This window comes from Cynocephalus volans, chromosome 1, assembly GCF_027409185.1.
Source record: "Cynocephalus volans isolate mCynVol1 chromosome 1, mCynVol1.pri, whole genome shotgun sequence".
Lineage (NCBI taxonomy): Eukaryota > Metazoa > Chordata > Mammalia > Dermoptera > Cynocephalidae > Cynocephalus > Cynocephalus volans.
In genome coordinates this window covers 9,414,437-9,440,213 of record NC_084460.1, presented here as the reverse complement: position 1 = coordinate 9,440,213, position 25,777 = coordinate 9,414,437, and the positions used below count along the sequence as shown (strand labels likewise).

Below are 25,777 nucleotides of genomic sequence, written 5' to 3'. Positions count from 1 at the left end.
TGGAAATGCTTGCAGGCAACTACCTAATCTTCCAGAGCCCCATCTTCCATGAAACAGTACTTTTCAGTGTCCCTCCTCCTCCACCTCTTACAGATTTCCCTCTCCATTTTGTTGATATAAAAATTCATGTTTTCTGTTCCATGTAAATACGCAAACACAGTTTCAATCTCCCTATCTCTTATATTTAGATGCTCTCTTTAAACTCCTTCTATATTAGAACCTTAGAGCTGCCATTGCCAGAAATGCTCCCTGATTTCATTTATACCTCGTGGTTTAAATTTAGCATGTATTGTCTTGGATTATTCTTATTTGAATATAATTTCCTCACTAAATAACAATATCCTTTGCAGGAGAAAGCCAGCATGTCCTATTTACCTTTGCGATGTCAGTATCGCAACGCTATATCTTGCTCAAAAAATATTTGTTAAACTGAATTAAAGATAACTGGCTCACCTTTAGTGCATGATCTAATGCAGAAAAATAAAGACCTCCTCTCAAAAAAAATTCAAAAATGAAAGAAAGGAAAAAGAAAAAAATCCCCAATTAATATGTTTACCATCACTCTCTTTTCATGAATCTTTGTACTGTGCAGATTTTCTCAAAGATGGATCATAAAAAAATAATGAAGTCAGAGGGCTGTATTGGCAGAAGCCCACAGTGGTTGGTGGCTGTTAAGGTCTGGCTAACACACTGTGCGAATGTCATTAGTGCTCTTTACAAACATTGCTGTCCTTCTCCTTCTAGGCACATGTTAAGACTACACCTCTCTATCCCTTCTGAAGGTAGAATGGTCACATAACTGGTTTTGGCCAATGACATGTGATCTCATGTGCCATTTGTCACATTCAGGCAGAAGCTTTAAGAGCCAGTGTACAAGTTGCCCCCTTTCCTTGCTGAGGGACTTATGAAAGCAGTGTTGGGATGCAGTTGAGATGGAGCCACATCAGCCTGAGTCCCTGAGGGATCAGGAAGCATCGGTCACAGCAAGAGTGAGAAACAAACTTTGATTTTTATAAGCTACTGTGAGTTGGGGGTTATGTGTTACTGCAACAAACTTAGCCTATCCTAACACACGTAAGCTTGTTCAATTACGTAGATCAGATTCTCAGACTTTCATGCCAAAAAGCACAAGGCACAGGCAGGCTCTGAAGTCCCACGAGGGAAACTGTGATGTGTTCCTACAATGCAGCAGTCCACAGGGCTGCCAATTAGTTTTCTCTCTTGCTTATCACCTTTTTAATCTTAAATGAAATAAAACTTCATTCACATTTATAAATTAGTCACTCTCTTTTCCGCAATATGCCCTGAAGTTCAGGTTGGTTTGGAGTCTCTGAGCCCCTCTGAAATATAACCCAAACAATCCAAATGGATCATGATGGACTTGATAAGCTGGAAAGTTCTCACTTTCCAGACAGACTGGGTTTCAGTGCCTTGAAGCCCGCATCCATTAAACCCCATGGAATTGATTTCCTGCCATTGTTTTAGGAGCACTAATAGATGCTACTTTTGCCACTTTGGTCTCTGAGCTTTCTTGCTTGCCTCTTGTGAAGTCACCAGATTCTTTCTCTTATGCCTGTGACTTTATTATGTCCTTCAGTTACTCTGCCTGTTGAGACCCCTGGATTACTCCTCCTGAACCTTTGATTTGACTTTTACATATTTTTGCAAGTCTTCACTCATACACTGGAGCACTTTTTCACAGTCTAAGAGAATTTGATCAGCTGTTAGTAGTAGTTTTGACCCTGGGAGATCATGGTGATTTATCAGTTCCAGAAGAAAGCAGATTAGAGAACAAGATGCACAGGTGGTGATAGAAAATCAATACGTGTCGAAGTGGACAGAGATGTTTGTTGAGTCAGGCACTGGCTAGCATCCTGATGAATAATGAAGAAGCGGAAATACATCTTTATCTGGAGTCTCAAGAGGAGAAACATTAGAAACAACACAGAGACACTTACCAGATACCATTGCTTTGTAAAAAGAGGGTCGTTCATGTTGATGTCAATCTCATTGATGTCTCTGTACCCTCGCTTTTTTCGGTCAAATCCTTCCTGTTGCAAGGCCATCTTCACCTGGAATGACAATACTGGTACATTACCTGAACGTCATCTCAACTCCTCTCTTCTGGAATTTGTTTCCACAAATTCAAATTTCATTTGTACATAGTGTGTTTTTTTCCTCAGTAAAAGCAAGTACATCTCATCTATTTCCCAAGAGCATTTACTTATGATTGCACAAAACAAACAGGTCTAGGTGATGACTCAAAGTAAGTTTCCTTAAAATAAGAATTATATGGAGGAAAGTATTCTCAAGGAAGAAACAGTGGTGGGGTCATTGAGTGAAATAAAACAAAACAATGGAACATTTCTACCAAGGAAAGGAGATTGATCTGGGTTCAGGGAGGTGAGAATGAAAAGCCCTCAGACCATTTTTTCTGGAGGTGTCCCCAGTCTTCACATTTGTTGACAGTACTGAGCTATATCATGTTTGGGAATCTGCCACAAACCCCCCCAAAACCTGCCCAGAGAGCCAGCAAGTCCCACAGCAAAGCCCTAGAAGGTAAGTGAGAAAACTTTGAAAAGAAACTGCTGGGTGGTGCTGCTGTCCTTGCACTGATGTTTCATTTTTAGACAGTCAGACAGTACCCCAAACTCTTGGATGGAAATGAAACTTAGGAGCTGAGTTAGTTTAAGCAGACTCCTGGCAAGGGCTAGGGGTTATCCCGGTGGGGAAACTTTCTTTCACTTGCACGATAATTTATCATTCAATAGCTGTGGTCAGTCCCGGAGCATCTACAAACTCAAAGACTATGCACACGTATAAAAGGGTGTGTGCCAGATATCAATTATTTTTATCACATGTTGTGACCCAACATTTATTTTTCCTCTTTCCAAGTCTCCCCAGTATATTTGGGGGAACTACCTCAAGTCCATTGGCTTCTGTGTTGCTTGGAGTGAAATTCTAGGCCCCTGCCTGCTGTAAAGACCCCGAAGACCCCCTCTACCTCAAGGGTACCTCCATGGTGTCTCTCTTCCAAGATTTGAATCTTAGGGAGGTGACTCAAGGGCAAGGAACCCCAGAGCTTCACTCACCAGACTCCCTTTAAGGGATCCTCAAGCAGTTCCTACAACCCTGCCCTGGAGCCCGCTCAAGGCTGATTGCTCAGCTCCCCATGGACTGTGAATCCCTGCTGTCTCTGCAACAACTTCTCTTTTGCTGAAGTGATCCAGAAACAATTTCTGTTGCTTGCAATCAAGAACTCTTAATTGATAGAAGATGAGAGTAGGACGACAGAGCGCAGGTCAAGAATGGCTGCGGGAAATGAAGAATGAAGAGACACGGACCGGTGCAAACCCCTTCCCTTCCTTGCTGCCCTGGTTGCTCCTCACTTGGGTCCCCCCCACCGACCCACCAAGGCCTGGAGCTTCTTTGCCAGAAAGATTTTCTATCAGGAAATCTGTACACGTGCAGAAGAAGAACCAGGTGTGGCATTGGCACTGTGAGTTCTTTGGAGGTATTCCAGCAAGGGACATTCACTGTGGCACAGCTTAAAAAGAAAATTCCCACCCAAGAAATAGTGAAATAATTGGAAAGATGGGATAGATTGGCATTTTTATAATGGCAAAAACCTGGACACAACTAATGTCCATCAAATGGAGAAAAATTATGATTCAAACATATATACCCATGTGCATATATGTGCATGTATGTGGGTGTGTACATATATAATTATGTATGAATGTGCATGTGTATGTGTACACATATATACCCTCTAAAAAGCAGATGCCAAGATGGGATTAAATGTGCAAGGATTTTATTAGAAGAGAAAATACAAGAAACTATGTTGTTAGTCTGACCCGGAGTGAAGGAGAGTTTAAACAAAGCTGGGCAAATGGTCCTCGGCTGCCCCATAGTCTAAGAAAAGGGTGGCAAGTCTGTTGGGGATCGACATTTGGCTGTTAGAAGAATCCTGTTTCTCCCAGGGATGGGTCTGCCTCAGTACCCCTGCCGCACCCAGTCACTGGCTGGAAGCAGGGAGCAACTGTGGCCAGTGCGGCCTTGTTGCCACACAGTGGTAGATTTCAGATTTCATGTTTATATATGTGTGTGTATTTGTTAATGTAGAACACCTCAATGTCAAAGTAAATGTATAGTTCTCAACCAGAAAGATAGGCAAGGCACACCCCTCTCGAAACCTTCCTTTACTATGGAAGCAAGTATTCCAACAAGAGTGTCACCTCGGCTTGGGAAAGAAGGAGCCTGAATTCAGCACTTGCATCTTCTCATTTTGGTCCCACTGTGAGACCTTTACCTGCTCTACTCACTAACGGGAAGCCTTGATTGACTTCCATTGAGGAATTCCCATTATATTGGGTTTATTGCTGTGAGTCACTTTCTTAAGGTAGTGCCTTTCCTTGCTAGGATCTTCAATAAACAAGAGCAACAACCGTGTTTCCTGGCAGCACAAGAATAAAAAGACTCGCATCGGATTTACCTTTTAAAATAGCAGTGCAAGAATGGCTATTACCATTACTCCAAACTTAATTAGACCAAGTACACTCTAATGAAAAGACTGCTTACATTCATTTCCATAAAATTAATTTTTAATTCTATAAATTAGGTTTTAATGGAAACCACTGAGGCTTTGGAATGCTGTACTCTCCGGACACCACGCTCCTTGCATCGCAGGAATTTAGAAATCCCAAGACTGGGGGAAGCTCTCTGAGTCTATTAAATTATCTTCCTATCCTCAGTGAAGATCACAAGCACACTTCAAAAGTGATGAACACTTTTAAAAATATATATTTTTATTTGTTACCACAAATAACAAGAACAGTTTTTTTTCACAAGGATACCATGTAAACCCATCAATTGTTTTTATTTTTCTGGGTTCTTGTTCAATCCTAATTCTTATTCACACTTAATTTTTACACAGTAGTAATCACACTATAGATAAAATTGTGTATTCTTTCTTCACGGAGTATCCTACCATAAGAATTTTAATATGCTGCTACATAGCTCTCATATTTTAATTTCAAATGGCTACCTAAATATTCCAATATTGAGTCATACACCAAAATTTACCCAGCTATTTCCTTCTTATGGGTCATTTAGACTGTTTTCTACTATAAATGAAATTTTCATGACCAGGGACATGAGGTTATGAACTATTTTTAAAGACCTCTGGGGAAGACTTTAGTGTTACAGTTCTACATGTGATAAAAAGCCTTTAATGTGAGAGAAATATCTCCTAGTGTTGAAACTATATTTCTCACATTAGACCTACAAGGCCACTGACTTAATCTCTCTTCCCACTTCTCTGAATTTTAACCTTTTACACATGATGCCTTTATTACCATTTAGATGTGATACCAATGGCACGTGTGCAACTTAATTATAGCTTCTTTCCCTTCCCCCAAATAATGTGCAGTTAACTTTGGTATTTAGTTTTAGAATGCTTCCCCATATTGGGTTGTTGATCTAAACATTTGTACAAATAAAAAATATAAGAAAAATATATAATTCAGGAGTTTGTTACTGGGTATTATTTTATTAAAAATGAACAGATGTATATTCTACGATTCTGGTTTAACTAGAAACTTCACAGAGCGTGTCCCTGACAGCACCTTGATTTCAGACTCCTGGTCTCCAGAGCTGCAAGAGAATAAATTTCTATTGTGCTAAGCCACTTAGTTTATGACACCTTGTTACGGCAGCCTGAGGAAACTCATACAACCACTAAGGATTAAACTATGTCGCAATGCTTTCTTCTCATTTGGAAACTTTATTTTGCACTGAAAGTGCTCTTCTAGTTTTATTTGGACAAAGATTTCTTTTACTGTAGGTACTCAAGAAATGCCAGCAAGGCGAGGCTGTGGAGAAAAAGGAACTCTCATACATTGTTGGTGGGACTGCAAAATGGTGCAGCCTCTATGGAAAATGGTATGGAGGTTCCTTAAACAATTGCAAATAGATCTACCATACGACCCAGCCATCCCACTCTTGGGAATATACCCAGAAGAATGGAAATCATCAAGTCGAAGGTATACCTGTTCCCCAATGTTCATCGCAGCACTCTTTACAATAGCCAAGAGTTGGAACCAGCCCAAATGTCCATCATCAGATGAGTGGATACGGAAAATGTGGTACATCTACACAATGGAATACTACTCAGCTATAAAAACGAATGAAATACTGCCATTTGCAACAACATGGATGGACCTTGAGAGAATTATATTAAGTGAAACAAGTCAGGCACAGAAAGAGAAATACCACATGTTCTCACTTATTGGAGGGAGCTAAAAATTAATACATAAATTCACACACACACATACACACACACACACACAAACCGGGGGGGGGGGAAGAAGATATAACAACCACAATTATTTGAAGTTGATACAACAAGCAAACAGAAAGGACATTGTTGGGGGGGAGGGGGGGAGGGAGAAGGGAGGGAGGTTTTGGTGATGGGGAGCAATAATCAGCTACAATGTATATCGACAAAATTTAAAAAAAAAAAAAAAAAAAAAAGAAATGCCAGCAATTACTACTATCATGACTGCTATGCTGTCATATTTCAGGCCCTGTGGAGAGGCAGTGGGACGGTGCTTTCCCTTATTCCAGCCTGCATCAAGCAAGGCTTGTCTTTTTCCAAAGCGGCCCAGAGTTTGCTCCATTCTTCCTGCTCTTAGTGAATTAAAGACAAACCAAATTAAACATGGATAGAGAAATCCATTGGAGCCCACTCCCATGTGTGTCCCGAATGCGGAAGTCCCCACCTGCAGGAACAGCACATCTCCACCTTTAAAAAACAAACAAACGAAAAAAACCCCCAACACACTTTATATTTCGAGAGCAGTTCCAGCTTCATGGTAAAATTGAGCAGAAGGTACAGAGAGTCCCCACGTACCTCCTGTCCCTACACACGCACAGCCTTCTCCATGATTAACCTCTCCCACCAGAGTGGTGCATTTGTTACAACTGATAACCTGTGTGTACACATTATTACCACCCAGTGTTCATAGTTTACTTTAGGGTTCATTGCTGGGTGTCCACCTTTTTCTGACTTTGCCTTTCCAAGGCAGTGTGTTATCTTATGTTTGCACTGATGAGCCAAATACAGCTCACCAAGCAAGGAACCCCTAAAAGCCCTTGCTGGGGGGATGCTGGAGATTATGGAGGAAGGAAGCCACTCCCAGGCTCAGATGTTCTAGCTCATTTGCTTTACACCAACTGCTGGTCTTTCTGGTCAAGATCCTCACAAGGATGTAGAGCTGAGAGAGGTTTGGGGACAGAAGACATGATCTGGGGAGGTCGAGCACCTGGAGGGAGGGGACAAGCAGCCGGAGAGTCTGGCTCCTTCATTTCCTCTGTGAGCAAGCAAGTAGGACTTTTTGGAAAGCCCAATTATAGGCAAATCACACAGCTTAACTTTTCAAAGAACACCGAGTTAAGCCGCAATTACGGCTGAATGCACAGTATCGATTGCCCTCATTTAGAGAGGTTTGCCCACCTTGCAAGAATGAAGATGATCAATTGCGGATGTGGCTGCGTGCCTCTGACCACATTTCCAGTTACTGAGTCTCAGTGACAAGATATTAGCAAATTGCTATCTATCATCTAAAGCCCTTGTATATAAGGTATACCACGAGAGACCTCAATGTGATTAGGGAGGGTATGGGAAGATGGTTTTAGTGGAGTAAAGTGCAGAGGGAACCAACAAGAATGCCTTTAGAGGGTAAAATCCCAGCTCCCACATTTGCTGGAATATGTGATTGTCATTGGGTTTGTGCTTTAGCATGATCTCGATCTCCCTCTTGTTCCTGTTTTCAGGATGGTGAGGAAATGTTAGGAATGGATTTAGGAGATTACAGTAAGAAAAATGGTATTGGAAGGTGGTAGCAAGTATGCCAAATGTTGAGGACTGGATGGTTAGCCTGGGTGTGCTCGAAAGGGCAATTTTCCAGAGAAGCCTGAAACCCCTAAATGCTGACCTTGGCCAAAATGACACAGTCCTCTCAGTGAGGTTCTACTGAGAGGTGATTGCAGAAAAGGGGCAAAGCCAGGCCATGTCACTTTAGAATATGAAGGGCTTTGGCCACTAACCCAGTACGGCATCCTGGAGGTCCTGCCTGGGCCATGTGGACAGCTCTGTTTCCCACTGAAGGCGGGCAGAAGGACCTCAGTCTAACAGAAAACGCTCCTGAGAGGGCACATGGAAGGAGGAGCAGGAGGACGGGGGAGGAGGGGGAGGAATCAGGAGAAGGCTGTGGCCAGCCAGTGTCCCCACATCTGACGAGCCGATGGAGCACTCCACCTTTCTGGGAAGGCACTCGGGGGTGAGAGGTGAAGTGAGGACAGCAGGGCCCACAGAGAAGGTGCTTATGGCACAGGAACACAACTTTCAAAAGTTTTGTCTTTGCAGCCTACATCATGATGTTGGTGCATGTTCTGGTTCTGCCAGTGAAGGAGGATGCTGGGTGGAGACGTGTCTGGGTTGCCTAGTCCCCAATCTGTGCTGGAGGGAGGGCTCAATAATGTGCTTCTGGAAGGCACAGGTGAATCCAACTGAAAATATAGTACAGCTTTATTCAATTATGCTGTCTGTGGCTGGCAAGCTTCACTGAAGAGAGCTAATAGTATCAGGGTCGCCCGGCTTGGTCCTGTGGGTCAGTTACCTCAACTCTATTTCCATGACCACAGGCTAATGATGATACCCCAGCCTCAGCTGCTGCCTCACAAGTGTGGGTGGTGAAAAGAGAGGGTGAGTGGAGAATGTGGTTGATTTGATCTGATGTTATGACTCTCCTGAGTGCTGAAGACTATGCCCCAAACTCAGTGTGGTGCAGGGAGCAAGAACTAGATCTGGAATCAGAAAAGAACTGGGTTTATGTCCATGATTTGCTTCTTATTTGTGCATGTTCTGAGGTAGGCTCCTCAAATTCTCTGAGTCACGTTCCTTCAACTAGAGCAAGGATTTGGCAAATGAAGCCCTCTGCTTGTTTTTCAAAATATAGTTTTTTTTTTGGAACACAGCTATGCCTATTTATTTACATACTGCTATGGCTGCTTTCATGCTACAGTGATATAGTTGGATAGTTGCAACAGAGACCATATGACCTGAGAACCTAAAATACTTACTTCCTGGCCTTTTATAGGAAGTTTGTTGACACCTGATGTATACATAGCATGAAGATGATGGAATTCTTGACCTTACAGGCTTACTGGTGAGGAACATGTAAAATAAACTTTCCTTGTCGGGGACAATGAAACGTACTGTGAATGCTACTGCCTATAACTGAAACGAAAATATGTCCATGGAATCTCTTTCATCTATCAGGGTGGAAGTAGGCACAGCATTCTGGGTGGTGCGGCAAATGGTGTGATTTGAGGGGCACAAAGAAAGCCTCCACTGACCCAAATCATCCCCCTGAACACTCATGCACTGAACTTCAGCCATGAAAGGTTGAGCTTTAATTTTAAGCACTCCTTATCCAGGTTGATTATGTCTCTCTTAGGAAAGATTTGGAAAGTAAGTCCTCTGGGAAGGGCAATGCAGCCAGGTGTGTTCACTTACCCACACTTGTGCATGAACTAATTAATTAGGTAGCTTTACATGATGATGCTGGTTGAGATTGGTGCAAGGAGGGAATGGGGGTTTCTGGAAAAGGCAATTTTGAAAGCATTGGGCAGTATTACAGAAATCAACAACAAATGGTCCAGGTCTTGGATTGGGTGCCACCACAGGAGGAAGGATTAAGACGAAGGAGGTGAGAGGGCACCGGAAAAAACTCTCCCAAAGTCATTTGCTCTTCTAGGTGCATTCTTTATGTGTGGCATGTTTGCAACATGGAGGGATACACCCACCATTTATGCGCTGTAGCAAGGGTGCAGTATTGTTTCTTCATAAGTTTTCAGTGGGAACCAACAAAAAAGCTGTCTGCTACAGAATACAAATAAGTTCTTGGAAATTCAGTCTCCTTTTCTTAAACTAACAAACTCTGGAGGTTTGATTTTTAGATTAGGACAATGGACTAAAGAGTTAATAAAGAGAGAAGATTCACTTCCTCCTTCTTTCTTCTTCAAGGGTACATATTTTTAATTTTCCTCAAAGATGGTCCCCTTAGTCAACAACATTGCCTTGTCAATTCTTTCCTCCTATTGGTATTTCATGAGTTGTTAATGGACCAGATCCAGGGTGACAGGGTAGATAAGTGTTGAAATTGCAATTGGCATATGTCTGAAACATTTGGAAGCTGGTGACTGCATCCCCAGCACCAGGCAGCTAGACAGTAATTCATATGTCAAGCCAAGCAGCCCACGAATGACAAAACACCAACAAAGAATAAAGGTCAGAGCAATTGATTCTTAACACACTTCTACTTATGCATGGAGAACCCAGTGACAGGGCGTTAATGAGCCCCAGCACAGTGATGCAGAACAAGGGAAGAAAGCAATGAATTGACTTTGCAGTCATGCTCCTGGAAGGTGCAGAACCATCCATGCACTTAGATCTGCCCTTTGGAAAATAGCAGGAGAAAACAGCTTTTCATTCTGCGGTGTCTTAGTTGTCTTAGTTATCTTGGCTGCTGTAACAAATTGTCACAAACTTTGTGGCTTAAAACAATATTAATTTATTCTCTTCCAGTTCTGGAGGTCAGAAGTCTAAAATCAAGGTGTCAGCAGTGCTGTGTTCCTCTTAGAGGCTCTGGGGGAGGATTCATTTTCTTGCCTTTTCCAGATTGTAGAGGCTTCCTGCATTTTTTGGCTCATGGTCTCCTTCCTCTATCTCTTCCAAGGCTGCAATAACAGGTCAAATTCTTGTATGGCATCACCCCTACTTTCTCTTCTGCCTTCCTCTTATAAGGACACTTGTGATTTCATCGGACCCATCCAGATAATTCAGGATAATCTCCCTGCCTTAAAGTCAGCTTATTAGCAAACTTACTTCCATCTATGGCCTTAATTCTTCCTTGCCATGTGATATAACATATTCACAGGTTCTTGGGATTAGGATGTGGGCATCTTGGGGCGGAGGTGTCATTATTCCACCTACCACATGCAGGCAGGGAACTAATATCCATGCCGGGGAAGTAAGGCTGATTGTTGGCAAGATCTACTGAAGATATCTGTGCAGGGATGAAGGAAGTTTGATGGAGATATGGAGAACTCAGAATTTTTCAGGAAAAAGAAACAAAGCAGCCACATTCTTGCATGAACCACAGTTGGTAAAGTGTTTATGAAGTGGCCCTTATTTAGTGGTAAAAGTCTATAGTGGGGTAATCAGAGATCTTTCTATCAACAACTGATGCATGACACTAATTCAGGAGGAACGGCTAGTTTACAGAAGCAGAATCAGCCAGCATCCCAAAGGATATAAATAGGTTGAACCGGTTGGCTTAGATCAATTAAACAAAATTCGACAGCATATAGGTGTCATACAAAATTTTACAGATAGATATGAAATGTTATTATCAGGTTGAAAAAAATTCCTGTATCTGCATAACTACAGGAGAGAACAGAGCTGCCTTGATGGGAGGGTAGTGTCTTAGCTGATGACCAGCTTAATGTAAAAGAGTAATATTAATACCAATGGCTGAAAAAGTAAACTAAAACTCTGGCTGCTTTAGAAGAGGGAGAATCCCAGAAAAAGGGAAGAGCAGATGTTGTTGAGACATCTGGCGAAACAATCTGATGCATGAGCTGGTCCAGTTCTGGAGTCCATTTTCAGAAGGGCATTGGAAAATTTTGTGTTCAGAGGAAGTTAGCTAAGATGATGACAAATCTGAGAAATAACATGTCCGGGAAACTGGAGGTGCATAAACCTGGCTTATGGGGTGGATTGCAAATAGTGATACTCAGATGGGGAGGGTCTGCTGAGTGTTTCAAATGGTGACCCAGTTGCACAAAAGTCTTCCAAGGACTGTTTCAGAACCTTTTGTAGTTGGGCTATGCTATTTGTGGTGCGGCATTTACTCACTACCCCTGCCTCCCTGAAAGGAACATATTTCTCTGCTCCATTGACACTGGCTTTGGCCATGTAAATTGCTTTAGACTCATGCTAGGAAAAGTATACTTGCCCATCCCTTGACCTCTTGCATTTTAGCCATGGCTGTGAGAAGAACATGCCTAGTGCACTCTGCTGGGCCCCACAGACTGAAGCTCTATTCCCAGCTGGCCTGCATATTTTCTCCTTGCAACTCAAAGCAAAGTTACTCCAGGCAACCCACAGACATGTAGTTGAGAAATAAATGCTTATTGTTGCATGCCACTAAATTTTGGCATAATTTGTTACACAGCATTTTTGCTGTCATAGCTGACTGATACTGTTATTATGTATTCTCTTTTATCTTATGCTGTATCTTTCTATTCTGGTAGGGTATAATTGTATTTATTCCAAGGCCTTATGCATTCTTACTAAATATTCACTATGTAGATTCCAAATGCTAAGGAAGACATATATGATTCTTTTTTATTTTTAATTTTTAAGTTTTTTTTTGGTTGCTGACCAGTGATGTATATGATTCTGCACAAACATCCTAGAACTGAAATATCTGGCACGTCTTATCCAGATGGTGACTTTTATATATGCTGATTTGAAAGTGCAGCTATAGGTACAAGAATGCTCATTGTAACAATACCTGTATTGAAAAAGAGGGGAGAGGGGAAGAAACTACATGTTCATTAATAGAGGAGCATCTTCAAGAAATACAGCAAAGTTATCAAAATGAATGATTCAGTATCAATTAAAATAGTTGTCTATGTTTTACTTTAGGCAAAAACATAAGCTAGAAAAAAATATGTATAGCATTATCTTATTTTTATAAAAATACCAGCACAACAATTCTGTGTGTGTGTATGTATACACATATGTGTGGTTAAAAACAAAAGAAAGTCTCAGGTAATAGTGGCACATATAGGCTCCCTTTAGAGAACAGCATTGGAGAAAAGAGAAAGGGGCACTTTTTGTTTTTTTTGATGCATCTTCTTAAAATCAGAAAAGAAAAGAGATGGGTAATTCTACCTTTTCCTTTAAATGATGGGTCTTTTCTCTATTTCCAAAATCTCAGTGATGAACAGACATTGCTTAGGTAAAGATTTTTTCTTTTTATACATTGTAAAATGCTGATTGGTTGGGTTTTAATGATATCTTAGACTAGGAGGACCCACTAATATCACCGGATGAAGCAGAGACAGAGACAAATGTGTACGTCACAGGTTTGTTAAGAGAAGCTTTGGGTCTTTTGTTTTTGTTATTCCATCGCTTTGTCTTGGAATAATGATAAAGAGCAATCTCATTTTCCTCGCAGAAGAGGCTTCTTCTCCCACACTCAGGGAAAGGCCCACTCTTTTTAGGTGAACACACTGATAGTCTTCTTGGAATTGGTGGGGAGACCCCCACGGAATGGGCTCCAGTATCACTGGGTGGGCACTAAACTGCCTTCTGCGGGGATGGGAGAGGGTGGGCCAGATATTTTGGAGGCCGTGGTTTTGAATTCACTGGCATGCAGATTGAGGCCAGAGCTGCACTGTTCCTTTCTCTAGAGGACATTTCAGTGCTGGAAGACAAGGGGGTTCATAGAGAAATGGCAGAGGTTAGACAGCTGGTGGCTGCAGAGGGATTTTGGGAGAGGAATGGAAAAAAATCTAATAAGGATTTTTATTAATTTATTTATTATAGGAGAGTGTGATATCAACCCATTCTTTCCTTTTTACAAAGAATTTTCAGCTAACCTAGGTCCTCCTTAATATTTTGTGGAGTAGATTTGCATTTTGGGGAATGGCAGCAAAAAATTGAGTCCTGTTTCATGGCTGGCAGAGGGTGAAAGTAGAGGCCATGTTCAGGAGGACAGTTATGTGCAAGTTATACTAGTTTCTTATATGAGTCAAACTAAACCCACTAAAACTGTCTTATTCTATTCATTTCCACAGACATTTGAGGTGGGCTTATTACATATTAGGTCTTGTGGTGGTCCTTGGGAATTTGTAAATAAGTAGATCTGTCTCCTGAATGCAACTGATGTGCATTGCATTAAATTCAACTACAGTGCACGTGTATTTCTCCTTGTGCAATACAGAGAGTGCTGCATAAAGGAGACACTGAAAGGTAGTCACTGGAGAAGTACTGTCCAGGCCCAAATACTGGACCTACCACCCGCTAGTTGTTTAACATTAGTCGAGTTTCTTAAGTTTTCTATACTTTCATTTTCTCATCTATAAAATAGAGATACTTACAGTAGGAACTTGTGTTGAGATGAAAAATAAATGTTTGTAAAAGAGCTTTATGCATTGCTTAGCACATAATAAGTTTTAAATGCGGTATCAAGAAATAATAATACCACTACCTCAACAGAATTTCTTGGAAAATATGTGTGAAGAACTTCTGAATGATGCTTATTTTGATATATGTATGTGTGTAATTTGCTGGAATTGCGCATGACATGTAGCCACGCCTTATAACTCAAGAACATTTACAGTATACAGTCCACTCGTTAAACTGTTCACTCCAATTTTCCTTCCTGTAAAATGAAACTGGATAGTCCTGTATACAATCTAATCACAGCAAAATCAGTTATCCCTATGGCTGGGGTTAAACTTGCGCTTGTGGGAACCCATGTGGTTCTCAGTGAGCCGCAGCCAAAGCAGCTGGTCAGGAACGGAAGGTTGCAAAGTGCACATTGCCCATGTGGGCACTGAGAAGTGGCTGTGGGCCATTTGCATGGAAGACTGAGATTTCTCATGAAACAAAGTGTGACTTTTGAGAGCACATGTGGTTATTATGATCCTGTGTCTGTCTTGCTTAAAAATGGTTTTTCTGCCAGAATCATTTGTCTGAAAAAGCCTTCTGGGCAGTAACTCCTTGCCCAGTGCCTTGAGTGTCTCACCAACGTACTCAAGACATAAGGAAAAAAGATGAAAACTCCCACTGCCATGAAAAGTAGGACTCACAGTTCATCCAACTGCCAGAATTCAAAGGAATTGCTATTAAGTACTAGGTTAGTGCAGCTGAACAGATAAACACATTTGGTGGCCCGCCTCTGTAATATCCTGAAAACAAGAGAATTTTTCAGAAAAAAACCCTGATTTAAAACCCTTGGTCCTTGCCCCGTTGTCTGCCTCACCGTTTGAAAACACATCTCCATTAACCAGTGAGAGAGCTGCTGTGCACCCCTCTTTTCACTCTCCTCCTCAGCTGCCTCCAGCCAATACTTCCTTTCCACATATATTAAGAAAAGTGTGTTTCCAAAATACACAACTGAGAGAAAGAAGGTAGAGACTGGTGGTGGCCCATTCACTTTGGGAGCTAAAATCTCAGAATTCAAGTGCCATTGCATGAGTAGAACCATGAAGAAGAGCAGTGGTGGCAGTGTAGAAAGCGTCCTCATTTGTTCAGTGTGTCAGAGAAATCTGCAGTGAGTGTAGGAGGAGACTCCATCTCAACCCTGCAAGTCCTTTTGACGTTGGTCATCTGGCAAAGAACTGTGCACCTCCAACAATGCTATCTCTATCTCAGAAGGTGATTAAACTAATGGACAGGGCAACCCAACAGTAGGTCTGGTGGAAAATTCTAGTTTTATACAGAAGTTATCTTGTTCAAAAATAAGTAAACCAGGAGAAAGAAACCCACATAGGAAAACTGGAAAGAAAAATATTAACAACAAGGGATGGAGCACATCATGCTGAAGACTCAGGAAAAAAGCACTGAACTAAAAAATTACCAAACGCCAGTGCCAGATGGAAGTTTCTTGGTATATTGATTAGGACATTAATCAAGATTATAATGAAATGGGAGCCCAAATCCGTAAAACCGAGAGGAAAAAAACACATAAAGACAAGAGCAAAAGGTAAATTGATGAAACATAGAAACAAGAAGAGGATGCCAAGCATAAAAGCAAACGCAAGCTTTGTTTTGAAATTAGCAAAGAGCAGGATTGACAGTGCAGAAACGAACGGCTAACAATAAAGGTACATTTTAATGGTTTTACCGGAAAGAGATCAAAATGTTGAAAGAGAAAATTATAGGTGTGTAAGACACAGAACGGACAAACAGAGACTGAACATAAAAGTTGTAGTTAATTTGGGGGATGGGAACAGTCCTGAGTGCTTTCTCAGTAACGAATCCTCCTGACATGGAATCAGTATGGTCTGCAATCAGAAACTGTCCTTAGAGACCAGGACGATTCTACCTCCAAGTTGCCGGTGTGTTTTTACTTCAGAAGCTTCACTCTCTCCTTACTGATAGCCTCAGGAGGAAGAGTTGAAGAGTGGGTGTTCTTTTCCCTTTTGTATTTTTTGGTGCCAGCATTTGGGGTAGACACCTTGCTTAGGAATTTATAGCCAGAGAGTTACACATTTCTGAAGGCTGAGAGGAGGAAGGTGTCCGTAACAGGCAGCATCATACACGGTTGGGATATAAAAGGCAATGGATGTTATAAAAAACAAATGCTGAGCTTTAGGTCTTAATACCCAGAGGTTCAAAGTATTTGCTCAAGACACGTCCACTGCTAGTGTTCACTGTAACCTGGAGAAAACCAAGCCCATAGTGCGCCCATAGGTAGAAGGCTACTTGGCTCTTTTTTTAAAAAATGTATTTCTTATTACTATACCATTATACTACGTAATTATTTTTTGTGTTCCTTTACCAATTTCTCACGATCCCCCCTCCTCTTTCCCTTTCCCACCTCTGGTGGCCTCAGATGCATTCTCTCCTTTTGAAAGTTCACTGAATTAATGTGATCGTTGCATCTTTCTTTTTTTTGTTTATTTTTTTCAGCTCCCACTTGTGAGTGAGGACATGTAGTATTTATTTTCTGTGCCTGGCTTATTTCACATAACATAATTTTCTCTAAGTTCATCCATGTTGCTGTGAATGGCAGTATTTCATTCCCTTTTATGGCAGAGAAGTATTCCATTGTGTATATATACTAGATTTTTCTTATCCAGTCATCTGTTGATGGATATTTAGGTTGGTTCCAATTCTTAGCTATCGTAAATATGGTAGTACAGGTATCCTTTCAAAGTGATTTCCATTCCTTTGGATATGCACCCAGCAGTGGGATTGCTGGATCGTATGACAGTTCTATCTGTAGTTGTTTGAGGAACCTCCATACTGTTTTCCATAATGGCTGCACTAATTTACAGTCCCACCAACAGTGTGGGAGGGTTCTCCTTTTTCTGCATCCTTGCCAGCATTTGTTATTTTCTGTCTTCTTGATAATGGCCAGTCTAACTGGCAGGAGTTGATATCTCAATGTGGCTTTGACTTGCATTTCCCTGATGCCTAGTGATGTAGAGCATATTCCATGTGTCTGTTGGCCATTTGTATGTCTTCCTTTGAGAAATGCTTATTGAACTCCTTTGCCCATTTTTTAACCAGGTTACTTATTTGTTTTTACCAAGTTGTTTTAGTTCCTTGTATATTCTGGATAATAATCTCATTGGATGCATAGTGTGTGAATATTTTCTCCCATTCTATAGGTTGTCTTTCTGCTCTGTTAACTCTTTCTTTTGCTGTGCAGAAACATTTTAGTTTGATATAATCCCATTTGTTTTTATTTTTCTTTTGTTGCCTGTGTTTGGGGTCTTATTCATAAAGTCTTTGACTACTTCTACTTCCTGAAGTGTTTCCTCTATGTTTTCTTTTAGTAGTTTTATAGCTTCAGGTCTTATATTTAAGTCTTTAATCCATTTTGAGTTGATTTTGGTACATGGTGAGAGGTACAGGCCTAATTTCGTTCTTCTGCATATGAATGTCCAGTTTTCCCAGCACCACTTATTGAAGAGGCAGTCTTTCCCCAAAATATGCTCCTGTTGCCCTTGTCAAATATTGGTTGGCTGTAAGTATATGGGTTTGTTTCTGTGTTCTCTGTTCTGTGGCATTGGTCCAAAGGTCTGTTTTTATGCCAGTACCATGCTGTTTTGGTTTCTACAGCTTTGTAATATAATTTGAAGTCAGGTAGTGTGATGTCTCCAGCTTTATTTTTTTTGCTCAAGATTGCTTTGGCTATTTGGGGTCTTTTGTTGTTCCATATGAATGTTAGGATTTCTTTTTTTCTATTTCTGTGAAGAATGTCATTGGTATTTTGATGGGGATTGCATTGAATCTGTAGATTGCTTTGGGTACTATGGACATTTTCATAATGTTAATTCTTCCAATCCAAGAGCATGGAATGTCTCTCTATCTGTTTGTGTCCTCTTTAATTTCTTTCAGCTGTGACTTGTAGTTCTCATTGTAGAGATCTTTCATCTCCTTGGTTAAATTGATTCCTAGGTATTTTATTTTTTTTGGTGACTTTGTAAATGAGCTTGTTTTCTTGATTTCTTTTTTTCTGCTAGTTCATTATTGGAATATAAACACACTACTGATTTTTGCATGTTGATTTTGTATCCTTCAACTTTTTGAAATCGTTTATCAGCTCTAAGAGTTTATTGATAGAGTCTTTAGGTTTTTCTGAATATAGGATCATGTCATCTGCAAACAGGGATAGTTTGACTTCATCTTTTCCAATCTGGATGCCCTTTATTTCTTTCTCATACCTAATTGCTCTGGCTAGTACTTCCAATATTATGTTAAATAGGAGTGGTAAGAGTGGGCATCCTTGTCTTGTTCCTGTTCTTCAGGCAAAAGCTTTCAGCTTTCCCACATTCGGGATGATATTGGTGGTGGATTTGCCATCTATGGCTTTTATTGTGCTGAGGTACTCTCCTTCTATACCTAATTTGCTGAGTCTTTATCATGAAGGGATGTTGAATTTTGCCAAATGCTTTTTATGCATTTTGTTATTTGGGTCTTCTCTCCTCTTTTTTATTTAGCCTAGCTAATGGCTTGTATATTATGTTTTTTTTCTCAAAAAACTAATTTTTTGTTTCACTGATCTTTTGTATCTTTTGGGGGGGTCTCTATTTCATTTAATTATGGTCTGATCTTAATTATTTCTGTCTACTAATTTTGGGATTGGGTTTTTCTTGTTTTTCTAGTTCTTTGCAGTTCAGTGTTAGGTTGTTTATTTTAAATCTTTCTATTCTTTTGATGTAAGTGTTTATTGCAATAAATTTCCTGTTAGTACTGCTTTTGCAGTATCCCACAGGTTTTGGTATTATGTCTCTATTTTCATTAGTTTCAAGAAATTTTTTGACTTCCTATTTAATTTCTTCTTGAACCGATAGGTTGTTCAGGAGCATATTGTTTAATTTCCATATATTTGTGTAGTTTCCAGAGTTTTGATTGTTATTGATTTCTTGTTTTAATCCATTGTGGTCTGAAAAGATACTTGAAATGATTTCAGGTTTTAAAAAACTTGTTGAGACTTGATTTGTGATCTAACATGTGGTCTATCCTGGAGAATGATCCATGTGCTGATGAGAAGAATGTATATTCTATAGCTGTTGAATGAAATGTTCTGTAGATATCTGCCAGGTCCAATTTGTCCAAAGTATATTTTAAATCCTATATTTCTCTGTTGATTTGCGGCCTAGATGAGTTTCTCTCCTGTGCTGAGAGAAGGGTGTTCAGGTCCCATACTATTATTGTATAATATCTCTTTCTTTAGGCCTAAAAGTGTTTGCTTTATATATCTGGATGATCCAATGTTGGTGCATACATATTTATAATTGTTTGTCTTCTTGCAGGATAGATCCCTTTATCAATATATAGTGGCCTTCTTTGTCCCTTTTTATGGTTTTTGGTTTAAAGACTATTTTATCTGGTATATCTTTTTCCGTCCCTTCACTATTAGTCTGTGTGTGTCTTTACAGGTGAGGGGAGTCTCCTGAAGACAGCATATAGTTGGTTCTAGCTTTTTAATCCAATCAGCCAGTCTGTGTCTTTTGAGTGGGGAGTTTAACCCATTTACATTTAGGGTTGTTATTGAAAGGTATTGTCTTTCTCCTGGCATTTTATCGACTTTCATTTGGATGTTTTCAGTACCTTTCATTTCTTTCTTCCCCTTTTATTGTTTGCCTTTTATGTTTGTTGGTTTTTTTAGGTGGTAAGATTTAGTTTCTTTTTCTTTCTGATTTGCATTTTTGTTCTACCAGCAGGTTTCGTTCTTTCTTATGTATTCAGGGTAGTGATTATCATTTTTTGGATTCCAGATGCAAGACTCCCTTGAGGATTTCTTGCAGGGCTGCTTGTGTAGTGATGAACTCCTGTAGTTTTAGTTTGTTTGGGAAATACACTATTTATCCCTCATTTCTGAAGGATAGCTTTGCTGGGTATAGTATTCTCAGCTGGCATTTTGTTTGTTTGTTTGTTTTTTCTTTTCAGAATTTTGAATATATCATCCTATTTTCTTCTGGCCTGTAGAGTTTCTGTTGAAAAGCCTGCTGTTAGTCTGATGGGGTTCCCTTATAGGTGACTTGATGCTTTTCTATTGCTGCTTTTAGGATTCTCTCTTTGTCTTTAAGCTTTGCCAGTTTGACTGTAGTGTGTCTAAGAGAGGATCTTTTTGGATTGAATCTGCTTGTTGATCTTTGAATGTCCTGGGCTTGAAAGTCCATGTCTCTCCTTATACCAGGGAAGTTTTCTTTTATTATTTCTTTGAATGTGTTTTCAATGACTTTTCCTTTCTCCTCCCCTTCTGGAACACCCATGATTTGAATTTTGTGCACTTAATGTCTGCTAGCTCTCTTAGATTTTCTTCATTTAAAAAAATTATTTTTTCCTTTTTTTTTTGTTTGCCTGGGTTATTTTGAAAAGGATATCTTCTTTAAAATTCTTTTTTCTGCTTGTTCTAACCTGCTGCTTAAGCTGTTGGTTGTGTTTTTTATTTTGTTGAGTGAATCCTGCAGTTCCAGGAGTTCTTCTACATTCTTTTTTAAGGCAATTAATCTCTTTGTAAATTTCATCCTTCATATCCTGCATATTTTTCTCATTTCATTATGTTGTCTGAGGCTTCTCATTTCACATTGGGTTTCCTTAAGATTGTTGCTTAGAATTTCTTTTCAGTCATTTCAAGGGTTATCTGCTCTGTGGGGTCAGGTACTTGAGAATTACTTCATTCCTGTGGTGGTGTCATATTTTCTTGTTTTTTGCATTTCTAGTATCTCTACATAGATGTCTGATCATCTGGTACAGCAGTTGCTTCTTCTATTACTCTGGATTGTGCTTTGAGGTGAGAGACTTCCTTTCTTTCTCTGTTGTCTGCTGGGGGCTGTCCTTGTGTTAATGCAGTTGAGTTGGTGGTGGGCCATCTGCACAGTGGCTGTGGTTGCTACTGTGACAATGAGCCATCCTTGCAGTGGCAATGCCTTTGGAGGTGGCTGTGGTGGACCATCCATGTGGGAGTGGTGTTTTTGGTGTGCTCCTGCCTTCTGCCAGGTAGTGGGGGCTGCCTGTGGCTCCTGTACTTGGCTCTTTTCTCTTGCTGGTCCAATAACAGAGGAGCTGGGCAGTAGAGGGGAACAACTTGAACTTAAGGTTCCAAAATTATCAGTGGGGACCAGCTCCTCAGCTTGGGAGTAATCCTAACAATAATACCAGAAAACAAACAAACAGAACCACTGGAATAGAGACAAAGTAAACACTTGAGTATATAGACTGAAAGGCTCATCACATTCTAGGCAAGATCAATAACATGAGAGCTATACTTTTTTACATTCCAGGGAATATTTGAATTGCAGTGATAGAGACAAAATCCCAAAAGCATTCAAGCAGAAAAAACAAAATATAGCAAAACATGTTAATCATAAAGGAATAAAAAAAAAATCAAACTGGCTGGGCCTTCTCTGCAACACTAAGTGATAGAAGCTAATGATAACATGTAGACAGATCAAGAGGGCATTGTTTGTGTTCCAGCTGCTGTTGCTGCACAGCAAATTACTCCAGGACCTGGCAGCTTAAAGCAACCATTTCACCATGCTCACAGGTTCTGTGGGTCAAGAATTTGGAGATGGCACAGAGGGATGGCTTGTCTCTGTAATATTATTTCTGGAGGCTCAGCTGGAAAGACCCAAAGGCTGGGCATGGCTCAAGAGCTGGAAGCTGCATAATACATAAGGATTATCATTACTGGGTTAGGATCTCAGGATGAATCCATTCAAAGGAAAAATACTTCTCCTTAGCCCTATACCTTTGCTGCCTAGCTCATTTCCTCTTTACAACCAGGGATTTGCAGATGAGACAGAGGGTCAGCTAGGAAAGTTGTTTTGGTCTCTCAAATGTCTAAGTTCTAGATTCTTCTAACAGCCACAAGCATCTTTTCTTTCTCTACAATGCAACAGTGCTTTAGCCTGGATTTAAGGGCACCAGAGTATGGCCCATCCCATATTTCCAGTCTTCGTTACCATATCACATTCCCTCCACCATGATCTGGAAGGCTAGTCTCATTACCAAATACTCATGTGTTCCCATGTGCCTCCTGCCCAGGGCACATTCACTCACATCTCAAAGCTTTTGTGTCAAAATAGCAATGCACAAACCACTTCTCATACCCTCCCAATTCTGTAATATCTGCTATACTCCCTGACAGCAGCCATCATTATTTTGGGTGACTACCACAGTAGTGGCTTGAGGAGTCATTGAGCACTAGACCATTGGATGTTTCCTGCACTTTCATGTTGCATCTGCCATTAAACTATAATTCCTTTGGGGGAACAACAAAACCATGTGTTAATATATATTTTGTCCCACTTTCAGAGAAAAAAAGACTTCTACCACTTCTGTACTCCAACTTTGCTTTCATGGAACAGGGGTGTATGAGAATACTGTTAGCACCTCCACCAGCACCTCTTCTACATGTGGACAAGCCCTTCATGGTTCTCTGATGGGGTGTGATTTCCATGCACTTTTCTCCTCCAGTTCCAAACATGAAGTGGATCATCCCACAGTCAAACAAACAAATGAAAGTCCCCAGGTTGCTTGTGCCTTGTCAGCATTTTAGAAAGCTGCATTGTGCTTCATTTCACAATATGAAATTTGATCACTTTTATGCAATCGTCTTATGGAAACTGAAAAGTGCTGCATATCCCCAAGAAGCCTTCTAGAGGAAGGTCTTGCTGTATTAATTTTGAATATGCTGTTTTTAATGAAAAAATACATGGCGTGTCTTGATAAGTCCAGCGCAGTTACTTCAAAAGCAAGATGCTATGTGTACATTCTTATATCCTTTCTGGGAGTGTTGTCTTGAATTTTAATGAGGGTCAATTTACTCAAAGTTCTGTTATCAATTTGGACATACCTGTCATACTAGCATTTTGAGATGCAACAGCATCTCCCAGTCACTCCATAAATAAGGCACATTGTTTACTCTCCCAGTGGCACTTAAGGCTCCTTGAAGGTACCAGCCCTGTTCCCCAGTGCTAAGCCTGTCCCTGGGTATGAGCCCTCTCCCCTTTTGTCTCTGAGTTCCCAGAAGTGCCAGGTGCAAAGAAGGAACCCAATAAGCACTTATTTGATTTTTTTTAAAGTGAAGTATATGTTGAAGAGAAAGGCAGTCTTCCTCAGGGTTGCTACTCTCCCAAAATGGTCCCAACAGAACAGGTAAAAAGTTCACTTTAAGATAAAAACAACTGGATAAGGAAAATGTGATATAATACTTCTCAGGAATGCTTCTCAGCCATAAAAAAGAATGAAGTTCTGCCATTTGCAGCTACATGGATGAACTTGGAGAAAATTACATTAAATGAAACAAGCCACGCATAGCTGTGCCTGTCCTTACTCATAACTGGGAGCTAAAAAAAAAAAAAAAAAAAAAAAGAAAGAAACAACAATCACAATAACACGTTGAACTTTCAGAAGGAGAGAACAGAGCTGTGGTTACTAGATGTGGGAAGGGGGGGAGGGGGAGAGGGTCTAGCAAGAAATTGGCTAATGGACACAAGGAATGATTACCTTTTATAATGATGAGCACGCTGATTATCCTGATTTGATCACACATTGTACACAGGTATTGATATTCAACTCTGTACCCCGTGAATATGTTTAATCTGTTATTTTTCAGTTGGAAAAAGAAAAAAAACAGCAAAAACAATATTAAAAAAAAAATCAAGTTTCTTTTCAAAAGAAAGAACCTGAACCAGAGAGACTTCAGGTGTGGAAGTGCCTGAGTTCTGGGACAGGCATAAATGACTGGCCAGAGTTCCAGAGCCTGCCTGACAACCCAGGCACACCGTGTGCAGAACAGGGACCTTTAGACCTTAAGTTCCTCTTTCTCCTCTCCCGATGCTTTTAAACAACTTTATTATTTGCTGTAGGGAAAACAAAGGAATTAACTTTGTGAAGGAATACCAGGTGGTATTCTCTTGGTTTCTTCTTGGATAGAAAAGCCAACTTTGTTTTCTGCTTTGAAATAAAATTGCCCCATCCTGTTGTCATTTACAGGTAGAGTAAAATGGATATTCTGCAGACGAAGGGCTGAAAGTGTTCTGCAAGGACAGAGCTTGGCAAACCTGCCCCGTTAAAGTCATTCCCTAAGGACATTGTAAAACCCTAAAACCAAGCTCAAGAATGCCCCACTGCAGCTTTCACCATGTTCTGTTGGAAACAATAATCCATTTAAATTCAGAAAATCTGACACAATCCTTCTTCTTTGAGTTAACTTCTCTGGGACTGCACCGACTTTCAGGCAATGCATATTGGAAAGGATCCAACCAAAATGCCAAGGGCTCTTCTCTACCCTCGTCGCTGGTTTCCTCCCAGTGGTGCGAGTTGCAGGTGGTTTCCAGTTTGCGTCCTTTGATTGCCTGACGGAACCCCTGGCTTTTTTTCTGGGTGAAGAAAATCACACTTCAGTTTTCTTGGGCATTAAGAGCAAATGGTGTTGATGAATGGTTTCTTGGTTGTTCTCTATATCCAAGAAACCCAGAAATTTCTTATTCTTAACCTGTATTTATCTGTCACCAATGAGGCAGACTAAAACACACCATCTTTGTCATTTCCAAGGGTATAATCAGTTCTGTACATGGACACCTAGAATGCATACCCCGTCCTCTGAAATGTACTGCACTGCCCTGTCATCGGTACCAATTCATCTCAGCCTTCAGTCAGCTCTCTTTAGACAGGGCCTGATGTTCATTTCCATGGCCTGGTGGGGAACATTTTCCAAGATGCTACTTAGTGCCATCTGGATGAGCTGTATTATCAATTGGCAAATAATAAAATGTGAACAATGCTATGCCTTTCCAATCTAAAACCAGAGTGTGTGTGGTGGTGGGGGTGGGGTGGGCAACTGATGCTTAACCAGCTTCATGCTCAGAAAGCCGTAACTGCCTTTGTTGCTCCTCCCTTGATCCATTCTACATGGTCTGCCATTTGCTGATGTTTGCTCAGCACCTGGTAAGCAGCGAGCTTTCAAAAAGGGTAGAAAATAAAATCAATATCTCTACCCATTGAGACAGCCTCTCACCATTCAGTGACATTCGCCCAGTGCTGGGGAGGAAAGCAGGAGATCAATGCTTCTTAGGAAGCTGCAGAAGGCATTTGGTCCATTCATCTGAGCAATCGATGGCATTCAACTAGTTGCTAGCCTGGATTCAAGTGACCAGGGTTTTATAAAACTGTGGCTTGAAGAAATGACACCACATATCTGTGTTTCTCTCTTATAACGTGCATCTCTCCAAATGATGAGAAGGAGACCCTGTTACCCTGTAGCCAATAATTATAAAAATCTCAACAATAGCACCCAATACAAAATACTTAACAGTTGTTACATATCTAATCCTTTCAACAATCTTATAACATGGTAGTATTATTGTGGAAGTGTTAAAACACGTCCGTAAGTTCTTTGATGTTCTTCCCATCGAGAGGCTGGACCTCTGAGTATGTCCTCCCCTTGAT

General features: G+C 40.6%; 1 protein-coding gene across 2 annotated transcripts in view; it reads right to left on the bottom strand.

Moving 5' to 3' along the window:
- Positions 1 to 25,777, bottom strand: part of PCSK2 (proprotein convertase subtilisin/kexin type 2) — a 276,303-nt gene that overhangs the window by 123,659 nt on the left and 126,867 nt on the right. For both annotated transcript variants that reach the window (XM_063113126.1, XM_063113131.1), the window contains one exon: positions 1,959 to 2,072. In XM_063113126.1, the coding sequence (XP_062969196.1) occupies positions 1,959 to 2,072 (114 nt within the window). The remainder of the gene's footprint in view (positions 1 to 1,958; positions 2,073 to 25,777) is intronic.